This window comes from Adiantum capillus-veneris, chromosome 4, assembly GCF_014529385.1.
Source record: "Adiantum capillus-veneris isolate H3 chromosome 4, ASM1452938v2, whole genome shotgun sequence".
Lineage (NCBI taxonomy): Eukaryota > Viridiplantae > Streptophyta > Polypodiopsida > Polypodiales > Pteridaceae > Adiantum > Adiantum capillus-veneris.
Genome location: NC_140934.1, coordinates 103,806,665 through 103,829,398, shown reverse-complemented (window position 1 = coordinate 103,829,398; position 22,734 = coordinate 103,806,665). Strand labels below are relative to the sequence as shown.

At 47.1% G+C, this 22,734-nt stretch overlaps 1 protein-coding gene across 1 annotated transcript in view; it reads left to right on the top strand.

Moving 5' to 3' along the window:
- The window catches only part of LOC147459722 (tRNA ligase 1-like), a 265,347-nt gene that overhangs the window by 74,565 nt on the left and 168,048 nt on the right, over positions 1-22,734 (top strand). The window contains exons 5-6 of the mRNA XM_086510947.1: positions 13,463-13,562; positions 20,693-20,771. Coding sequence (XP_086367073.1) covers positions 13,463-13,562; positions 20,693-20,771 — 179 coding nt within the window. The remainder of the gene's footprint in view (positions 1-13,462; positions 13,563-20,692; positions 20,772-22,734) is intronic.

Sequence of the window (22,734 nt, the reverse complement as noted above, 5' to 3'; positions counted from 1 at the left end):
ATTACGCTGCAGGTAGAGGTCCATGGGGGCTGAATTTCATAATTCAATGATTTTGTTAGTTACAATCTATGCCTTGTTGAAATTGTGGCCTAGTCTCAAAACAACTTCATTATCAAACATCACTTTTAAACATAGTGCTTTTTTGAGGGCCCGTAAAAACTGTACATGTCCTGTCCAAGGAAACGTGGACGGTCTCTATTAATGGAGAGATGGAGTTCCCCTAGGCATGGGTGGATGTTTCTTGCAACATAGTGATGAATTGTGCAAGTAAGTTTGACATCTGTTTCAAAGAAAAATCCAAGGTGAACATATCCTCTTAAGGTGATTGATGCATTGTTTTTATGGCAGTTACGGGCTTTCTATATTATCAGGAGAGCCTCTTAAATCCAAGGGGGGCAATGGGTTAAATTTGAGGCTTTATTTTGCTAGAGCTAGGTGGTAAGTGAGCCATGGGACTTGTTAATAAATATTGGTCTTTGATATGGCGGGTGGGATATTGGGGTTGGTGTGCACTAAAAAATGATTAAGCCTTAGGTTAGCCATAACTTTCCATTAGACCTATTCAAGCACTAAAGAAAGGTCACTTTGTATCTTCGCTGGGCAAAACTTTCAAATATTATGTCAGTTCTGTTTTCTGTGTTTTGTCTACTGTCACTGTGCATCGAGAAAGGGAGTAGAATCTGATTGAATTGTGCCATTGGTTGCCAATATCATGGCTTATCCAGTGGTCTTTGCTCCCCAGTTTGGCGACAAACATCTTTATGACTTGATCATTACGGAAGGGCAACTCGTGGCATATACCTGGGGGACAAACATATGTTCTGCTTGTTCATTAGCTGCATATGAAAAGTGAACTTATAGCATATATTTCGAAAGTGTAGCAGGGCTACAGTGTCATTGGCATGGGACAAGCAGTTAGTTGCAGTTGGACTGAGTTCACACTGGGCGGACTCTGGCCTAGGAAGTGACACGTTGCAAGTGTTACGGATGGTGGTCCAGTGGACATCGTTGCCAGATCACCACCACCTTAGCTGGATTGGGATATCTGCCAGCTGTTGGTGGCTCTTTGGAGATACATATCAGTGGTTGGTTCCAGTGGGGGAACGCTTCATCATCTACTTTTCTGTGGTCAGTTATCTAGAGTCTCTCTTCTCTCATCTAGAGTTGTACACAGCACGTCTGCACCATCCCTGCACAGTTGAGCCTCGACACCCCCACTGTACCTATGAGATCTGGGCTGGAGCTGAGTGTGCTGCTATGCCAGAGTCTGTATCGGTTTCTTTGAGTTTGTCGATGTTCATGCTGTTCATGTTCAGGTCCTGCTGAGTTGTACTGTTGTTGCTCTGTTGTTCTTTGTCTTCTGCGTTTGCTTTTTGTGGAGTGAGATATCACGCACATTGCACTGAGGAGCACCCATTATAGAGGTACGACACACTATCTCCGCTACATGTGCTCTCATTTTTGGCATGCCCGGTGGGACCTCATGAAGTCTCACTCCGTCGAAAGTCGAGTCGAGGAGCTACCTGGTTTAAACTCTCTGTATCACTCGGTTTGGTCGCATAGGTCAGAGCTTGGTCCGGTCTGGTTTTCCCTCAACCTGCTTAGTTTTCAACCTGCTCGTCTAGACCTGCTTGTCTAGTCTCTCGTCCTGATCTAGCAATCTCTAGGCTGGGTCTAGTCCTCTCTCGTCCAGGTCTAGCCAGGCTGGGTCTAGTCTCTCTGGTCCAGGTACACCCAAGTGGTCCAGTCACTCGCCTTAGTCTAGTCTCTCTTGTCCAGGTCCAGCCAAGTGGTATAATCTCTCTCTCGCCTTGGTCTAGTGGCGATTGGACGAGTTTTCACCAAGTTAAGGTCTTCGTGCCCAAAGCTTGGGTGGGCTTTTGGTTACTGCATGACACATACAAGGCAGTCAAAAGAGCGACAAAGCCCACTATTAAGTCCTCTGAAGTATTACCACAGGAAGCATCAACCCTTCGTGCCAAGTAGAAGTCCACCAGCCCCATTACGCCTACCTTCGGGCCCTTCCCCTGCAACTCCCTCTAGTCCCTCAACCAGTTCTACACCTCCCTAGTCACCCCCATCAATAAACTTCTCGTGTTACAGCAAGCTCCAGTGCAACAAGCTCTTGCACAGAAAGCCATGGAGGAGCTCACAAACGTTCTAGCTAAGGTGAATATTAAGTTTCTGACTGTCAAGGGTCTCTCCACAGAGGATGCTGGCGACCATGCCCGGAGGTTTGTCTCTCTATAGAGGTTGTGGCCTCAACCGAGAAGATGCCTACTTAGTACTCTTTCCATCTACCTTGGATGGCTTAGCAAACAAGTGGTACAGCCAGTTTGCAAAGAGCCACTTTGTGACTTGGGCCAATTTACTACAATAGTTTTATGAAGCTTTCAGACCAGGGGACTTTCACGAGAAGGTCCTGGATGAGTTGGCAAATGTCACAAACTGCTGACGTGTCAAAGCCCTGAAGAAGAGAGTCAACTTACAGATGTCGGCCGAGGGGCCTAAACCCTAAGAAGAACAAGTAACAGAAGAAGAAGTCTTACCATCTTATAGAGAACCCGTCCGATGGGGCCCCAAGTGACATAAGGAAATAAAGCAGGACCCACACACACACACACACACACACACACACACACACACACACAAGAAATTGTGTAGGCTGTTGATGATGTGGCAGATTTCGAAAAAATTACGCTGGTTGATGACGTGGTAGGTTGTACGGATTTCCGCGTTTTGCGTTGGTTGATGACGTGGCAGGTTCTACGGATTTTCGTAAATTATGATGGCTGCTTTTTGGCATTGCTTTTGGACCAGAAGCTTTTGAGTTTGAAGGCTTTTCATGTAAAACTGCTTTTGGGGCCTAGGGCCTTTAAATATGAGGCTAGGGCTCATTCTTTAGCATACTTCTTGGAGAAGGTACAGAGTCTGGAGTACCGGCTTGTACTGTGTTGATGGAATATAAAGAAATACCGAAAGGGGTGCCAAGGTTTGGGGCCAATACTCTCTAGGGTGGAATTCCGCCACTCCGTGTCGCGTGTCGTCTCTCTCTTTCAGTTCAATTGTTATTTGAAGTGCTTAAAGTTGTTCAGTCTGTTCTTTTCTATTGGCACGTGGTGCCCGTCTTGTGACAATGGTATCACAGCATCAGGCGTGTGCTTTTCTGAAGGCATACCGGTCCTAACAGGAGCAGACAGAGCCAGATTGCACTTTGAAAAGCTCATTGGAAATTTTAGCTTCGTGTTCCGACTCCTGACTTATTAGCCACTCCCACCCTTCATCGCGCATCGGGTGCGCTCCCGTCTTCACCGCTCATGTCTTACAGGGCATAAGCCATTAAGATCACTTGCAAGAGAAGGATCCAAGATTTGTTTCGAGCCGTTGTTTTTCTCAGAGACAGTACCATGCACATGTTGATACCTACCAAGCAGCATATTCCAAGTACTTGGCAAGCTTTCAAATTTTTTTTTGCTCGAAGTTATATGGTTTCTGACATCTTCCTTCGGAGTGCAACTTCTGGCAGAGTGGGGTATCCTGAAATGCTTGCCATGGAAACCCTAGCAGATTATAACTTGAAATTTTTCGACATCTCCCCGTAGATGTCTCTTCACGAGCAGATGACCTTGGAGGTCCAGTTTGATTGTTATCTTGGGACTACCATCGCCGCCAAAGAAACACTATTTGTCCAAGAGCTGATGGACCATGTTGTGCTCGGCTACGACCCTATGGAATGAAGCTAACCCTATTTTTTTTGGTGCAAGTTTTAGGATGGAAAGTCAGTTGAATTTTCGAGCTCGATTGATGTCGAGATTGCTTTTTAAGTTTGAAATCTATCTGAGATCTTGTTTGGGATCTGTTTGAAATGGATGTTATCTGTTTTTAACCTGTCTTGGTGCCTATTTGAACTGTTTTGACTCTGGTTTTAATACAGGTTTCATTGATTGGTGATTGTACTCCCGGGTGGAGAAATGAGAAATACTAATTTGGTATTGTTTGAACCTCGGAAACGACGCAGGCCGATGCCTGGGGAGCGTTCCGTTGTATGCTAGAAAACCTCCGGACGACGCAGGCAGATGCTTGGGGTCGTTTGGTTGTATGCTTGAACCTCCAAGCGACGCAGAGACTGCGGTATGGGGAGCGTTTGGTTGTACAGTCCTCTGAGCTCATGGCCCGGACCTTTTCAGGTTATTTGTGGGGGGAGTGATGAGGTAGTCGTTGAGTAGCTTCATACCGTAGAGTGTTTGTCTCGGGGGAGTGCTCAGCAGCGCTGTTTGTTGTGTCTTGTAACATGCATATGTAAGCATTTGTGTTGCATTGTGATGTGCCAACTATTGAATATTCCTAATTGGATGAGATTGCCTGGGTATGTAATTTTAGTGCATCAAGACACCCGTGGAAGATCAGTACGGTCTGGGTGTGATGGCTAATTTTACTACGCCGGAATATCAAGAGTTCCGATCTGGACGAAAGGAGAAGCTAACTCCTTGATCAAAAGAGCCGAAAGGAGAAGCTAACTCCTAGATCGAAAGAGCCGAAAGGAGAAGCTAACTCCTAGATCGAAAGAGCCGAAAGGAGAAGCTAACTCCTTAACGAAAAGAGCAAACTGATTGTGCCTTGGAATGTCCCTCAGAGTGACTCTCAGAAATTTTTGAGCTAACTTGAGTTGTTTTGCAGATATGGTGTAATCGCAGACGATTACTCTCTTTCAAGAAGGGGAGATGTTACAAACTGTTGACGTGTCAAAGCCTTGAAGAAGGGTGTCAACTTACACATGTCGATCGAGAGGCCTAAACTCTAAGAAGAACAAGTAACAAAAGAAGAAGTCCGGTACCCCGCTCGATGGGGCCCGAAGTGACATAAAGAAATAAAGTAGGACCCCCCCCCCCCCCCCCCCCCCCCCCCCCCCCCCACACACACACACACACACACACACACACACACACACAAGAAATTGCGTACTTGTTGATGACGTGGTAGATTTTTGAAAAAATTACGTTGGTTGATGACGTGGCAGGTTGTACGGATTTTCGCGTTTTGCGCTGGCTGATGAGGTAGCAGGCTATACGGATTGACGCTGGCAGCTTTTGGCATTGCTTTTGGACTAGAAGCTTCTGAGTTTGAAGGCTTTTCATGTAAAACTGCTTATGGGGCCTAGGGCCTATAAACATGAGGCTAGGGCTCATTCTTTAGCATGCTTCTTGGAGAAGGTGCAGAGTCTGGAGTACCGGCTTGTACTGTAAGGTTTGGGGCCAATACTCTCTGGGATGGAATTCCGCCACTCCGTGTCACGTGTCCTCTCTTTCTTTCAGTTCAGTTGTTATTTGAAGTGCTTAAAGTTGTTTTGTCTGTTCTTTTCTATTGGCACGTTGTGCCCGTCTTGTGACAGGCAAACCTCATGCTCCAGCCAAATGAGACTTTTGCAGAGCTCATGACCAGAACAAAGTCTCTGGTGGCCGAGCTTCCTTAGCAACCGGGTGAATCTATGGTTAAGAAGTGGGTGGAGAACGCTCTTCCCAAAATTTCCCAGCAAAAACTCCGAGAGAGTCTCCGACTTCACGCCACTCTGGAGGAGTTTGTCGCCGCTGCTACTAGGATAGAAGGAGCTAGGAAGCTGTTCACCAACTCCCCTCAGGGAGAGACCCCCTCAGTGTTTTTGGAAATTCCTTATGATCCCTTAACTTCCTTACGCAGGGAACTGGAAGCCCTAAAGTTACAACGAGCTCTTCAAGAGGAGATGTCCTTCTCTCTTAGACAAGAGAAGCCTCCACATCAGGAGGCATTGGAACAGATCAAGCACGAGCTAGACGAGCTTAAGTCTCAGCACGAGACTAAGGCTATGGTTTGGTGTAGCTCATGCCGCTCTCTACGGCACCCTCCACATGAATGCCCCCTTCGGGTTTACTGCCACTTCTGTGAAAAGTAGGGACATGAGGACAAGGATTGCTACTACCTCAAGGGATTGTGACAAATACAACAAAGTCTTGGTCCTACTCTTCGACAAGGGCCACCACCTGCATCCAACATGGTTTCCCCCTATGGCCATCCAAACCACATGCCACCTTTGCTGATAGCCCCTCCTATGCAAGGTACGCAGAGCACTTTTCCCTCTCAAAGCTTTTATCATACCCATGCTCCCTCATCACCTCAAAGTTTCTATGCTTCCACCTCCAACTCCATGCACCAGGAGCAAGGACCACCTCGCCCTTTGACTCGCCCATTGAATTGGCCCATTTTGTGCTACAAATACAGAGAATATGATCATTACCAAAGCGAATGCCCCCCTGCCCGAAGGGTCCCCTTCCTGCGGTCATTGCCCTGAAATGAAGGATCACTACAGTAAGGATTGCCCTAAACTTCGTGCATCCACGGCTTTGAACCCAAGTCAAGTCTAGAATGAGTTTACCTTTCCCAAGCTCAATTTTATAGGAGTTAGCACCATTCCTCAGCCTCCCCCTTTTACCCATGTGGTTACCCCTCAAGATAAGATGGAGTTGGTCGAGGAGCCAGCGGGCGTCCTCACTCGGGCCCAGAGAGCCGCTCTCGGTCTTAGCATTCCTGCACGCTCAACTTCCCCACACATTCTCACAGCAGTGGATACCCTGCCTTCAGTTGTTGACAAGCCATCACCCAGTGACAAGCAAGAATCCAAATCTTTGCTCTCCGATATTGATGAAGCCTTCTTGGAAGCAGTTTCCGATCTACAAAAGATCAAGGCCCCAGAGAAACCACTGATAGAACAAGAAAAGCTTACAGCAGCGGCAATCTTGAAGAACACCTTCCAACAAGTATCCCTCTATAACATGCTGCGATTAGATGCAAGTTTTGGAAGTGACACCCTTGCAGTTATTCAATCACTTTACCCCGGAGCAGTCCTAGTGGCAGGCACCTCCCAGTGCAACCATCAGAGTCCTATATGATATCCCATCTCGCTGTTCCCCGCTCCCCTCACTGATTATAGAAGCCCTCGTCTCACCGTGTCCGTCTTGGGGCGGCAATTCTCAGGAGTAATAGTGGATGGTGGATCTGGCATCAACCTGATGCTCGAGTTCACTATGTTAGCTCTAGGTCTACAACCTACTCGCCCTGCTCCCTTCACAGCTACATTGGCCGATCAGTAGATAGTCTACCCAGTGGACATAGTGGACAAAGTGCCTCTGCAGGTACAAGACTTCACCTTTCACTTGGATTTGTGTTGTGGTTCGTCTTCCCTAGGTTGAGGGAGGATTTCCCTTGCTCATCGGTAGACCATGGCTACGACATACTAAAGCAATGCATGATTGGGAGAACGACGCAATGTGGATACATACTCCTGGCTCCCCAATGCAACCCATTCGCCCAAAAGGAGGCATGGATCCTGTGGTGCAGTATAGTTCTTTGTGAATGGAAACAACCCTGAACAAGGACAACCTACTACACCTGAAGGGTCATACGAAGATTTGTTAGAGTGGTTGGAAGCTACCAAGTCTATGCCTTGTTATGGACTATCTATTCAACCTTGGCCTGAGGTCACACCCTTTTCCTGTGTTCCTACCGTAACTGAGCCCAATGAGCCACTTGAGCCAACAACTAGCGTAGAAGTCACAGAAGTTGATTGATCAGTTGGCCCTTTACTAAAAGCATTCACACTGGGTAAGCTCGTGAAGGAGCGCGGTAGGAGGACTGCTGCCATTATGACAACTTAAGTGGTATCTGCTATGTTTTCATTGTGTCTGTGTTTCTTGCTTTTGTCTGCTGTCTGTTGTTTCCTACCCAGCCCCTAGCCACCTCCCCACACCCATCCTATACACCTCTCTCTTGCCCTTGCCCCTACCCACCCCTTCCACCCGTCGCCCCTATCTACTCCCCCTCTCGCCCCTACCCCCTATCCCCTCGCCCCTACCCACCCCCTCACACGCCCTCTCGCCCCTACCCTCACCCCCCTCGCCCCTACCCACTATCACTCACCCCTTACACTCACTCGCCCCTACCCACCCCCTCACACTCACTCGCCCCTACCCTTCCCCTACTCGTCCTACCCACCCCCTCACACTACTTGCCCCTACCCACCCCCTCACTCCCCTCGCCCCTACCCTCCCTCCCTCCTCCCCCCTACCCACCCCCTCACTAGCCCTCCCCACTCGCCCCTCCCCACCCCCCTCACCACCCCATCCCTCCCCTCGCCCCTATCTAGCTCTTCCCTCGCCCCTACCCAACTTCCTTCCCTCTCGTCCCTATCTAGCCCCCCCTCGCCCCTACCCCTCTCCACACGCCCCTACTCACCCCCTCTCTCTCTTCCTAACCCTACCCACCCAATCCCCCAGCACCTATTTAGCCCGGAAACCCCAAGTTCCAACACCTATTTGTTGTGTAAAGCACTGTGTGCCGAGTATGGTGGGTACTGCCTTGTGGAAAATTTTCAAGCATGGCCTCAGCTCCTGTCTATTGCATGGTGGGTACTTCTTTGTGGAATTTGTTCAAGGCTCAAGCATGGCCCTGTGTTAGGATCGGAATTTGTTCATTGAAGCATAGCGTCACTGCGTTAGGTTGTCCTACCTCTTCAGTCTCTACGTTCTGTTCATCCTCCCTAGCTGTGTGGCAGGTTGCCATAAGTCTTCACCAGATTCTGCAATCTCTCTATTTCATCACTTCTGCTCCATGTAACTTCTTCTTCAGTTGAGTTGAATTGCAATATTTACTATTAGTTTCAGTGTCTCTTTAGTTCAGTATTCTCTCACTGGGACAGTGAGTGGTCTTGTGGCGGGCAACCTTTAGCAGGGCTACAGTGTCACTGGCATGGGACAAGCAGTTATTTGCAGTTGGGCTGAGTTCACACTGGGCGGACTCTGGCCTGGGCAGTGACACATGGCAAGTTTTTAGGATGGTGGTCTAGTGGACACCGTGGCCAGATCACCACCACCTTAGTTGGATTGGGATATTTGCCAGCTGTAGGTGGCTCTTTGGAGATACATATGAGTGGTTGGTTCCAGTCGGGGGGACGCATCATCATCTACTTTTGTATGGTCAGTTATCGAGAGTCTTTCATTCTCTCATCTAGAGTTGTACACAGCACGTCCGCACCATCCCTGCACAGTTGAGCCTCGACACCCTCATTGTACGTATGAGATCTGGGCTGGACTTGAGTGTGCTGCCATGCCAGTGTCTCTATCGGTTTCTTTGAGTTTGTCGATGTTCATGCTGTTCATGTTCAGGTTCTATTGAGTCGTACTGTTGTTGCTCTGTTGTTCTTTGTCTTCTGTGTTTGCATTCTGTGGAAAGAGATATCATGCACATTGCACTGAGGAGCACCCACTATAGAGGGCATGAAAACACTATCTCCGCTACAGAAAGCATCATGGCTTGCCCTAGACAAGAAGAGTAAGGTGTTGATCACATACAATATGTTTGAGATGTTGGAACTATTAGTTAAGGTGGGTAAATTAGCCACTCATAGCTTACACATGTTTATTGTGGAGTCAATCCATTGATGAATTGAGAGCTCACTGTACAAAGGAGATGGTTGCAAAATAGACTTAGTTTATAAAGCATAAATTGCCTCTATACAGCCATATACAAAGAAGTAGCCTCTTGACACATAAGGTGTTTATTTGTTTGCTCATGCACAACACAAAGGGCTATGCTTTACACATGGATTGTCTACATGTAAGAGGTTCTTCACATGGTTTATTGACACCTCAGAGTTCTAGGTGGAGAGATTATTCTCATAAGAGATGCAACAAAGGCTTGCATCCCAACAAGCCCCATGTGGGTTTTGTTGCATATCACTCACACAAGATTTTCCTCTCCTCAAAACACACTAGCAAAGCACAAACAAGCCTCCCCTTGAGCAAAAGTAGGTGGAGGGACTCACAATCCTTCCCTACACACCATAGAGTGTAAGATACACAAGAATGTAATGCTCACAATATGTCATCACATATTAAACCAACATTGTTGTCGTCGTTATCTCGTCATTGTCAAGGTCTTTAGTGGCAAGGTTGATTTTAGCTTTTCTTTTGTCTTTGAAATGTTCTTTGTGATTTGTTATGTGCGAAGAGTTATCTTTGAATTTGCAATATTTTGTAGCGTGGTTGTTCTTGCCACAAATACGACAGGGGTTGACTTCATAACAATCTTTAGAAAGATGATTTTTTCTTCCACAATGTGTGCACTTAAGGTTTCTTTTGTTGTTGCGGTTGTAACAGTTCGACGAGACAACGAAAGCACCATTTGTTTATGGTTGATGACCTTTAAGCTTGTTACATCTTCAAGTTTACGGACTTGGCCTTTCTCTCTAAGTACTGTAATGATTTGGCCAAAATCTGCGTCAGGTACAACTTTGAGAAGCAGAACAATTTGGTCTTTGTTATCTACAGGGCATTTGAGGTATGTTGATTGTGATACTTTTGAGCTTGTTCATGAGAGAAGACACATCTTCTCCGGGCTCCATAAGCAATCGGTAGAGTTGCATTTCTAATGTAATCGTGGAATGGTTAGCAACAATGCCAAAGTGCTGTTCTAAGGTGGTGCATGCTTCGTGTGCAGAGGTGCAATTATCAAGATAATGCACATAATTATTATCAAGTGAAGTGAGAAAAATGCTAAGAGCTTGCTTATCATTAGTCGCAAATTGCGCTAGGCTTTACCTCGTTTCGACTCTATCGCCCTCAGACAGTGGCTTAACGACAGACTGCAACGGTTTTCGCATTAAGTAACCCTTAGTTTTTACCTGCCATGTGTGAAAGACTTGGCTGCTAAATTTGTCAAGATTCTTATCTTGCCCCATGATGGTGCACCCCGGTGAAGTGTGAGGAAGGTCTTTCCTAAGTGGTGGGCAGTGTCTAGTCCTCAAAATCACAAATTATTGTCATACATTGCTCGATGGGGGCACAAGGTTGAGATGTACAAGGTATACATTCTATATATAAAGTGTGCGTGCTTGAATAGAGAGATTTTAGATTTAAACACACTTTGTTTTTTTGAAGGAAAAAAATGTTGCGTTAGCCTTGCACAAAATGCCTAAGACTTTAAACTCGTCGAGGTAAAAGGGATTGAAATGTTGATGCCGAAGGGGGGGTGGACGTAAGAGTAGTCTCTTAAGAAAGAATAAGGCTTAATTGAGGCTTCACTTAATTTTTTTTTTACCACAAGTAAAAGATGATGGCGTGGCATGACGAGGGCTTGCATAGAGTGTGGACTTTGTATGCGGCGCTCGTTGAAGGTGGGGTAGTTGGTTGCAGCGTCGAACGGGTGGATTTCCTGCAAAGCTGATGCGGATTCGTTGACAGTGGGGCGTGCGACTGATGTGGGCAGCGATGTGGTAGCACGTTGACTGCAGTTCAAACAACAAGGCTTCAATCGGTGTTGACGTTAGGGCGACAACCTATAGGCTGTGACGATTATAGCGCTATTAGTGTCGTGATGTGGGGCTGTGGGTAATAGGTGGTGGATGCCGTGTATTGTAAGAGGAGCCAATGCCGTTATGGCGTGAAATTGGAGGCCTTTCAATAACTAGACAAAAAGACAATGCTCTTTTCTCTCAACTCAAGAGGTGGCTCCCACAAAACACACAAGCACACAGACAGTTAGAGGTATGGCGGGATCAGCGCATCCTCTTGGCTTTCCAGCGACTGTTTTGGCCATGCATCTCGACCCTCAGGATCAGCTGTAGGATATGTGTTTTCATGTGGATGATAGCACATGCATGATTGCCTGTTGGTACTTGAGCTGCAGTTGCTAGTCATGATCCAACTTGTTAGAGATGTACTCTAGAGTGTGAGTCCTTCAAGCATTGTTTCTGGGTTTGTCTATATGCGCAGCCAATGTGGATGGCAATTTGTTGTTTGTTGATTAGAGTGGGCATCCATGATGGGTTCGTGTTGTGGGGGACAATTACATGGCTTTTGCAATTTCTGGGGTCACACACCTTTTTTAAGGGCCTGTCGACAGGTCCGGTCTTCATGCTTACTTCCTTAGGATATAGACCAAGCACTCTACAGATGATCCCAGATGCAGGTCACCAGTTGGATTTGTGCCAACAAGACACAATTTTCACCACGATATGGAGCATCACACTTTGGATCATGTGCAAGGCTAAATGTCCCCACATTTTGGGCTCACAGTCCTCCCCTACATCTTGACAGCCATTTGGATTGAGCTAATGCATACTCTTCCCAGTCAGTGGTATTCTTCAACCGGCTCCTCCTGGGCAGCGGAGCAGCATCGATGCGTCTTTCTTCATGCATGAGCAAGATCGTCAGTTCTTTTTAGTGGGGATCATGCCTACATTACATGGCATTATGCACCTCCCCATTGGTTCATTTAACACTTGTTGTACAAACCACCTTGATGTTTACATAGCCTACACATTGTTACCTTGCTTTTTGTACTTCCTCTGGGTGATAGGCCATTGAGCATCTCGAGAGGTCTCTTTTGTACACAGAATACAACCCCTTCTCGCCAAAAAAAAAACCAAGCACGCATATATAGACAAGTGGAAGCACAATTAAGTGACTTAATCTCCGCTTGAGGGCTCAAATCAAATCATGATCAAAGGGCTGTAAGCATGCACACTTGAGCAATTGAAATGGATTTTCAAAATTGCAATAGAACCAAGGCGAAGTGCACACAAAATATGATAATGATAACTAAATATAGTTTAATTATGAGCAAAGAGAAGTGTTAACCACAACATAAGCATGTGCAAATGTGAATACCTCTTCCTAATTGCATAGTGTTGGTAGGGGCACAAAGAATTGTACGTATCCCATCGCTAATTGATTCTAGGAGAGAGAACAAAGAGATGATTAGCGCCAATCCTAATATGCAATGCAAAGGGGTGTCGAATTAGCAATTGCAATGGCTAACTAGAGGAGGTGCCAATGCAATTTAGCATAAGGGAATTGCAAATGCTTAAGATCTAATTAGATTAGGAGATACTAATTTAGCTAATTGCTATGTTACCAGCTGCTAGTTAAGGTAGGAACATTAGGGAGCCATTTATAGCTTACACATCGTTAATGTGTAGTTGATCTATTGATGAATTGAGAGCTCAATGTACAGAAGAGATGGTTGCAAAATAGACTTAAATCACAAAGCATAAATTGCTTCTATATAGGGATATACAAAGAAACAGCCTCTTGACATGTACGGAATGCATGTGGCTGCACATGCACAACACAAAGTGCTAGGCTTTACACATGGATTGTCTACATGTAAGAGGTTCTTCACATGGTTTATTGACACATCACAGTCCTAGGTGGAGAGGTTCTCACAAGAGATGCAACAAATGCCCGTATCCCAACATGAACTTATATCTTCCCTTACGTGATGTAAAGTCGAGAAAGAAACATGCTTTGTTATCAGCAAGTTTAAGTTGTCCAAGTCTAAGAGGAAAATACTTTGATTTGATAGTTTAAAGTTGAGCGAATTACTTCCTTGGATATTCGTAAACTATTAATTGCCTTATGTGATTGCTTGGTAGGTATTCTGCTGTAGGAGTTTTTGTTCTTGGACGAACCCTCCAGGAAGCTTGGGGGTCCGAGGCCACTTCAAAGCAAAGGGAATTCAATGCATATCTCGAGGTAAGGAAATTGTTCTCAGAAAGTTCTTGGCATTGCTTTTCTGGTGATTTTGTACTGTAGTATTGGGAAAATGAACTGAGCTTATTTTTTACCCCTTATTGATTCAGTCAGCCTTTTGGTTGACCTTCGTGGTAGGTTTGACTACATGATATTGTGATTAGTAGTTATTCTGCTTCGGCGTCTGCCTGTGCTTAGCTATATAGAAACTTTAAATATGGGTACTAGTAATTAGCAAGCTTTGGTCTCTGGGTGTGCTTGGCTATGTAGAAACTGTATATGCGGAAATCTCCTTTTGGCTATAAATTTCTGACAGGGATTCCCAGTGCATCAGATTGCACTCACAAACCTTTTGAACTCTCTCTGAAAGAAACCAAACAGATAATTCTTTGTAGCAATGCGTTTTCTGTATTCCTTAAATTCCAAATCGATGAATTAACGTCCTGTAAGCTTTGGCCTCTCTCCCTGTTTTTGAAGCTTCTTTTCTAACGTTCTTGTCTTGTGGTAGTTCCCTTTTGGCAGAAACTGGTGTTGCACAAAAGGTTAATTTTATTGTGTTGAATTGCCCTAATTTTGTGTATAATCATCTTTTGCTGGTGGTATTTGATGATTCTCAAGCTTGTATTTTTGAGAGGTCTTTGTGTGACATAAAACAAATTTTAGCAGTTTGAGGTGTGTGCATCCTCATATTAAAGGTCTGCATGACCTTGAGAGCTCAGCAAGTGCGTGAGGTTGACATCTCTGTGTTTGTGGCGTAATTGGCCCAACTGGAAGGAGTCAATATGGCTTAGCAGTTTCTTGGCCAGACATTAAGAAGTTGCTTAGGTAAAATGCTATACGATGGTGAAAGTCACCCAAAGTAATTGATAAATGGCTAAGTGGGCCACATTGGAAGCTGGGTGTGACATTGTAGCAGGGCTACAATGTCACTTCACAGGACATACAGTTGGACAGTGGGTTACACTGGGAGTGGTTCACACTGGACGAACCCTCTGGACGGACGTCTGGTCTGGGAGTGACACGTGGCAGGGTACCTACCGACGACCGACGGTGGCCTAGTGGACCTCGTGGCCAGGTCACCACATGGCAGACATTTATGAGCCGTTGGTGGCTCTTTACGGTGGTACATATGAGTAGTAGCGGTCGGTTATCTTATCATCTTCTTCACCTTTGGTCCAGCATCGTGCGGGAGAGCAGCGAGTCTTACACAGAGCACTGCTTCACCATCCTTGCACATGTGAGCCTCGACACCCCATTTGTACCTGTGAGTCGTGGGCTGGAGCTGAGTGTGCTGCCACGCCAGAGTCTGTACATGGTTCTTTGAGCTAGTCGAGTCCACATGTTCTGGTCCACTGTTGTCTCTGTTGTTATCCATTGTTCCTGTGTTTCATTCTGTTTGAGAGAGTTTCCATTTGTTTGAGTGAGATTGTCACGCACATTGCACTGAGGGGCACCCACACTGTTGAGAGAACGACACATTATCCACGCTACAGGTTCTCTCATTTTGGCGATCACGGTGGGACCTCAACTGAAGTCTCACTCTGTTGAGTAGCTGGTTTTCTTCGCTTCGCCTGTGTAGCCTGTTGGTCTCTGGTCCAGTTTCACCCTTGATAGCTTAATCTAGCTGGTCTAGTCTCTCGCCTTGTTGGTCTGGTCCTCTCTCGCCTTGGTCCACCCAGTCCTCGTCCTGGTATAGTCCTTCTCGTCCCTGGTCTAGTCCCTCCTCGTCCTGGTCCACGCCAGGTGGTCTAGTCACTCGCCCTGGTCTAGTAGAGTCTAGACCAATGTTCAGCCAAGTGAAGGTTGTCTTGCCCAACTGAAGGTCTTCTTGCCCAAAGCTTGGTGGGGTTGGCGGTTACTGCATGACACATACAAGGAGGTCTTTGGAGCGTCAAAGTGCACTACTGAGTCCTCTGAAGTACTACCACAGACGGCGTCAACCCTTGGTGCCCAGTAGAAGCATATTAACACCATCACCCATACCTACACATACAGCTCCCTCCATTCCTTCAACCGGTTCTATACCTACACATACAGCTCCCTCCATTCCTTCAACCGGTTCTACATCCTCCAGGTCACCTTCTCCGGTAAGGCTCTCCCCCATTTTGTTACAGCAAGCTAGTGAGCAACAAGCTCAGGAGCAAGAGGCCATGGAGGAGCTCACAAGTGTTCTGGCCAAGGTGAACATCAAGTTCCCTACCTTGAAGGGTCTCTCCATAGAGGATGCTGATGACCATGCTCGGAGGTTTGTTTCTCTTTGCAGAGGTCGTGGCCTCAATAGAGAAGACGCCTACCTTGTGCTCTTTCCGTCCACCTTGGATGGTCTTGCAAATAAATGGTACAGTCAATTTGCTGAAAACCACTTTGCTACTTGGACTATGTTAAGACAGCAGTTCTGTGAAGCTTTCCGACCAGGGGATTATCAAGAAAAGATTCTAGATGAGTTGGCCAACCTGTTGCTCCAGCCCAAGGAGACATTTGCCGAGCTGATGACCAAAACAAAGTCCCTGGTCGCCAAGCTGCCTCAGCAACCAGGAGAATTTATGGTGAAGAAGTGGGTAGAGAAGGCTTTGCCTAAGACTTCTCAACAAAAGTTCAGAGGAAGTGTTCGTCTTGAAGCCAGTCTGGAGGACTTTGTTGTTGGTGCTACTAGAATATAGGGAGCTAGGAAGCTGTTCACTGGCTCTCCTCAGGTAGAGACTGCCCCTGTACTCGTGGACAGTCCATCAAACCCCTTGACTTCTTTACCTAGGGAACTGGAAGCCCTAGAGTTACAGCGGGCCCTTCAGGAAGAGAGATCCTTCTCTCTTAGACAGGAGAAGCCCCCACATCAAGAGGCTTATGATCAACTTAAAAGAGAGCTAGAAGAGCTCAGGTCTGAACAAGAGACTAACGCTATGGTATGGTGTAGCTCATGTCGATCTCCAGGGCATCCTTCTCAGGACTGGCCACTTCGAGCTTACTGCCATTTCTGCGAGAAGACCGGCCATGATGACAAAGAGTGCTATTATCTGAAGGGAATGCGTCAACTACAACAGAGCATCGCCCCCAACCTTCAACAAGGGTTGACACCTACATCCAACATGGTTTCACCCTATGGTCATCAACACCCTATGCCACCTCTATTGACAACACCTCCTATGCAAGGTATGCACAACTTGCATCTCCCAGTTTTTATCATGCTAATGCTCCCTCAAACCCTCAGAGCTTCTACACGTCACCCTCAAACTCCATGCAACAACCACCTCGTCCGCCATTCCGTCCCTCCAATTTGCCCATTTTATGCTACAGATGTGGAGAGTATGGGCATTATTAGAGCAAATGCACTCTACCAGAAGGCTCTCCTCCGTGCCAACTTTGCCCTGAGGCTTAGGATCACTACACTAAGGATTGTCCAAAACAACGCGCCTCTACCTCTGCGAGCCCAAGTCAGAGCCAACCTGAATTCACCTTTCCCAAGATCAATTTGATAGCAATTAGTACCAACCCCAAGCCACCACTTTTTTCCCATATGATTGCCTCTCAAGACAAGTTGCAGTTGGTAGAGGAGCCAGCTGGTGTCCTCACACGAGCTCAGAGTGCAGCCCTCGGCCTCAATCTTCCAGCAGGTACATCCCTTTCCTCCCCAATGCCTACACCTCCTCCAGCAGCTGACATGCCATCCCCTATTGCTAAGAAAGGACCTTTAACTATGCTCTCCGATATTGATGGGGCTTTCTTAGAAGCAGTTGCTGACTTACAAAAGATCAAGGAAACTGAGAAGACACTGATCCCAAGAGAAAAACCTACAGCAGAGACTATATTGAAGAATATCTTTCAGCAAGTGTCATTGTATGACATGCTTCGACTGGATGCAAATTTTCGAAGTGACACCCTTGCCATCATTCAATCTCTGTACCCTGGTGCAAGGTCTAGTGGCGGGCACCTCCCAGTGCAGCCCTCCGAATCCTACATGATATCCTATCTCGAAGCTTCACTTACTGATTACAGGAATCCGCGTCTAACCGTTTCTATTATGAGCCGCAAATTCTCAGGGGTCATAGTAGATGGTGGGTCGGGTATCAACCTGATGCCTGAATTCACTATGCTGGCATTGGGTCTCCAACCCACTAGGCCTGCCCCATTCACAGTGACTTTGGCCGACCAGAGGACTGTCTACCCCTTGGGCATTGTAGAAAAGGTGCCTTTGCAGGTTCAAGATTTTACATTCAGCTTGGATTTTGTGGTGGTTCGCCTTCCCCAGGTAGAAGGCGGCTTCCCATTGCTCATTGGCAAACCATGGCTATGACACACGAAAGCACTACATGATTGGGGAAACGATGCAATGTGGATACGAACCCCTAGCTCCCCAATGCAACCGATTCGCCTTGAAGGCGGAATGGATCCGGTGGTGCATCATAGTTCCCTGTCCATGGAGTCCAATCCAGAACTGGAACAACCTACTCCACCGGATGGGTCAGATGAAGACCTACTAGAGTGGTTGGAGGCCACAAAATCTATGCCTTGTTATGGAGTCTCTATTCACTCTTCGCCTGAAAGAACACCCTCTTCAAATGATTCCATAGTAACTAAATCTAATGTGCCACCTGAGCCTATGAAGAAGCATAGCAGCAGTAACAAACCTCCTCTACAGGAGTTCACCCCCCCTAAAACATCAACCCTTTTGGTGTCTGCTTCTTTGACCAGAAGAAAGCTCTCCTCTGTGTCTAGCAAACTCCCTTCTCAGAGCCCGTCCTGCAAGATGAATTCCAAGATCTTGATAGCTGTATTGCTCCTGATAGCTGGTTGCTCTTTGTTTGCCACTATCTACCCTCTGTCCCTCACCCTCCCTCCCCCTCTCCCCCTCGCCCTCGCCCTACTCTCCCCCTCGCCTAGTCCCCATCACTACCCTCGCCCTCGCCCTAAGTCCCTCCCCCTTGCCCTCTCACCCCTACCCAACCTTCATTCACCCTACCCTTCCTCTCTCGTCCCTTCCCAATCCACCTCCAATTGGCCCATACCCAATCCCCCTCGCCCCTACCCTCTCCAATTGGTCCATGCCCAATCCCAATTCCCTCGCCCCTACCCTCTCCAATTGGTCCATACCCAATCCCAACCCCCCCAGCCCCTACCCAATCCAATCGGTCCCAACCCTCTCGAGTTGGTCCCTACCCTCTCCCATTGGCCCCCACCCAATCCAATTGGCTCCCACCCCCTTAAGCCCTCGCCCCCAACCCCCCCCTCTCGCCCCTACCCACCCCCCCCCTCTCGCCCCTACCCACCCCCTTAAGTCCTCGCCCCTACCTACCCCCTCTCGCCCCTACCCTCTCCTCCCTTGCCCTCGCCCCTACCCTCTCCTCCCTTGCCCTCGCCCCTACCAACCCCTTCACACCCCCCCCCCCCCCTTGCCCCTACCCTCCCCCTCACCTCCCCTCGCCCTCACCCACTCCCCCTTCCCCCTCGCCCCTATCTAGCCCTCCCTCCCCACCCTCGCCCCTACCTACCCCCCCTCGCCCCTACCCACCCTCTCCCTTGCCTGGGTCCTAACCAGCCCCCCGCGCCCCTGGTCAGACTGGCATCCAGGTCAAAATGCTTGCTGGGAGCTCTATCCAGATGGACAGATGCCTAGTAACAAGACTGTTGGTGGCGGTGATGATGCCTTTAACACCTTCTTCAGTGAGACGAGAGGGGAGCGGGAAAGCATGTTCCTCGAGCTCTGTTTGTTGATTTAGAGCCCACTGTGATTGATGAACCAACCTGGTTTCTTACCCCAGAATTCACTTCATGCTTTCATCATATGCCCCAGTGATTTCGGCAGCTAAGGCCTATCATGAGCAGTTGTCTGTTGCAATAACCAACGCATTTGAGCCATCGTCAATGATGGCAAAATGTGATCCTCGTCATGGTAAATACATGGCATGCTGCACAAAGGGGCAAGGAAATTTTGTGTAATCCTATCACAGCAGCAAGTTTATGAACCTTTTTGGCTGTTTCCTTGGGGCTTTCAAGCATTCACCTAGTTGCCATCACAATGCCGTTAATGCTTTTCGTTTTTCCATTAAGATGGAGCTTAACCGCATCGCGTTATTACTCGAGCTTCTGATCATCCCTCTTTTTGACAATTTCATCTGCAAGTGCAGACCAGGTCATTTTCTTCTCACTATAGTTATGGAGGATAAAGATGCGTTGGATCCTAACCGAGCATATCTCTTTGCTGAGGAGCCTCAGTCTGTTTTGCCGATTGGGATTCTTGGACTATGCAATCATATTGGGTTCTTGCCTATTCAAAGGCTTAAGGCGTTGCAAGCAGGACAGTGTTTTACTCCACTTTTGAGGCATGTAAGGTCATGGTTGGGCCTAGCACTTGCTTCAAGAAATGTACGGATGCAGCACCTAGTGGTTTTCTTTCACAGTTTTTTCAGTATTCCTCTCACCGAGACGGTGAGCGGTCTTGTGGCGGGCAACCTGTAGCAGGGCTACAGTGTCACTTCACAGGACATACAGTTGGACAGTGGGTTACAGTGGGACTGGTTCACACTGGACGGTCCCTCTGGACGGACGTCTGGTCTGGGAGTGACACGTGGCAGGGTACCTACCGACGACCGACGGTGGCCTAGTGGACCTCGTGGCCAGGTCACCACATGGCTGACATTTATGAGCCGTTGGTGGCTCTTTACGGTGGTACATATGAGTAGTAGCGGTCAGTTATCTTATCATCTTCTTCACCTTTGGTCCAGCATCGGGCAGGAGAGCAGCGAGTCTTACACAGAGCACTGCTTCACCATCCTTGCACATCTGAGCCTTGACACCCCATTTGTACCTGTGAGTCCTGGGCTGGAGCTGAGTGTGCTGCCACGCCAGAGTCTGTACATGGTTCTTTGAGCTAGTCGAGTCCACATGTTCTAGTCCACTGTTGTGTCTCTGTTGTTATCCATTGTTCCTGTGTTTCATTCTGTTTGAGAGAGTTTCCATTTGTTTGAGTGAGATTGTCACGCACATTGCACTGAGGGGCACCCACACTGTTGAGCGCACAACACATTATCCGTGCTACAGACATGTTTAATGCTCATATTTGTCACCCTCTAAAATAATGCTGTCAGAAAACTGAAGAAATTGCTGAGTGTGATCTTGCCATGTTGTTTTGTTGGTTTCAGAAACATAAACTATGCATTTCAATGGAGCTTGTAACAGCTGTTTTGGGTGATCATGGTCAACGCCCCTTGAAAGACTATGGTATGTACATGCGTACTCTTTTCCCAAAATTTGCACCTCTTAAGAGGACAGGAAAATGTTAAAAATTCTAAGTAGCTTGGAGTATTAAATTGGCAAACCAAATATTTTGGATGTCCAAATACATAGTTTCCTTGACCTGTCAAACTCAAAGCACATGAAGTGTTCTTGTAGAGAGCTATGCTGCACTATGAATAGAGATGCCTAAGAAGGTTAACTCTTGGATATACCTGTTAGGATTATGCATCTCATGTGAATGCTTTATTTTTGGACAGCCAGTTTAGCGATTTTCTTGAAATTTGTGAAGCAGGTAGGACAGACTCACTTTTCTATCCTTTGTATCAGCATAATCATTGGATTGGTTAAGTTTGCCTACAATAGGACAATACATTTGACAAAAGGTCTATTACAATTATCAAGGGAATCTGCAAAGTTCCCTAGTTTGTGGCTCCTATGCAACTAGCACCAAGATGTAGTCATACGGCGTATTTGATTGTGCAGTTTCTCTTGTACCTTTACAATGCGCTTGAGTGTTTCGAGTTTCTGCTCATTGCTTGCCAAGGTCACAAGAACCATTTTCTAGTTTCTGTATGACCACTTTTGGAGTTACCTCCTCTCTAGCATCTTCTCTGCCGCCCACCAACTGTGCTGAGGCATGCTCCCAGAACGACGCCTCTGGTCAGGCTGAATGTGTGGATATGCCTCTGCTGCTGCATCATGCAATGTCTCAGTCAGTAGAGTGGTGATCTCTTCCACTGAGTCTCGTGGCCTAGCTGCTGTACAGAGACGTCCATAGATCTCCTCTGTACACACACACACACACACACACACACACACACACACACACACACACACTTTTTTTTTGTAAATCTGCTTTGATTAATTTACAAGTGGGAAACCTCAAAGCGAGGAAAACCCACGAAAAGAAAGGGATACAAAAAGCAGAGCACTATGAGGCTCCGAAGGCTAGAAACAGTAAATCCTGTAGGTATCAAGAGTGATGTCTCCAGCGTCATAGGCAAAATGCAGCGCTTGACCAAGAGATAATTTGAAATAGGGAAAGGGGTCAACAGAAGTGCCTTGGAACATTAAGGAGTTCCTATGGTGTCAGGTGGCCCACATAGTCCAAAATCTGACCCAGGTGGAGAACACCTCAAATTGAAATTGCGGTGATTGGAGCACCTAAAAAAGCCAAAAGCGTCTATGAAAAAGAGCAAGAAGGAAAACGCAGCCGAAGAGCAGTCGACACTTGCCGAATGAAGGCTCTAGAGTGACGACAACACCACAGTAAGTGTGGCACGGTCTCCTCAGCTTCCAGGCATCTGGGGCAGCGGGAAGTCGCAATATGCTGAGCATGTAACACACTGCCAACAGGTAGAGCTCCCACCAAGTAGCCAGATTCCAATCAGAGAAGCGAGAGTCCACATTGAAAGGAGGAATGGGTGAGTGAAAAGCAATCATCCTTTGAATCTCACGCCAGAGAGGAGAATGATGAAGATCCAACCGAAAGCGGGCACTGCATAAGCGAACGAAAGAACATAACCCAAGTCATCAACCACCTGATGCACCTGACAGATTCCTTTTTGGGAAAGAAAATACGCTTGGCGAGGAGACCGTTGAACCAAAGTTGAAGCGAAAGCCCTACTCCAATGCAGACTCTCCAAGCGAAGAGAGTTAACCCACAGAGGATTGTCGGCCATTCCAAGCCAAATGCGAAGTGACAACCTTCCAATCAACAATCAGAGAAGAAGTAAAGGGACGTCCAGGAATGTGTTCTTTCAGCTTCCCAAAAACAACATCCCAATAAGTCGGTTTACAATGACCAAAAGATGGGGTGACAATTTGTGTACACAAATGGGTGACCATGAGAGCCCAGTGCTGCTGCTCCACCAAAACTGGCAACAACATAGCTTTCTGAGCTAGAAGATGACGTCTCAAGTCCAAAATATTTAACCCTCCAAGCCGC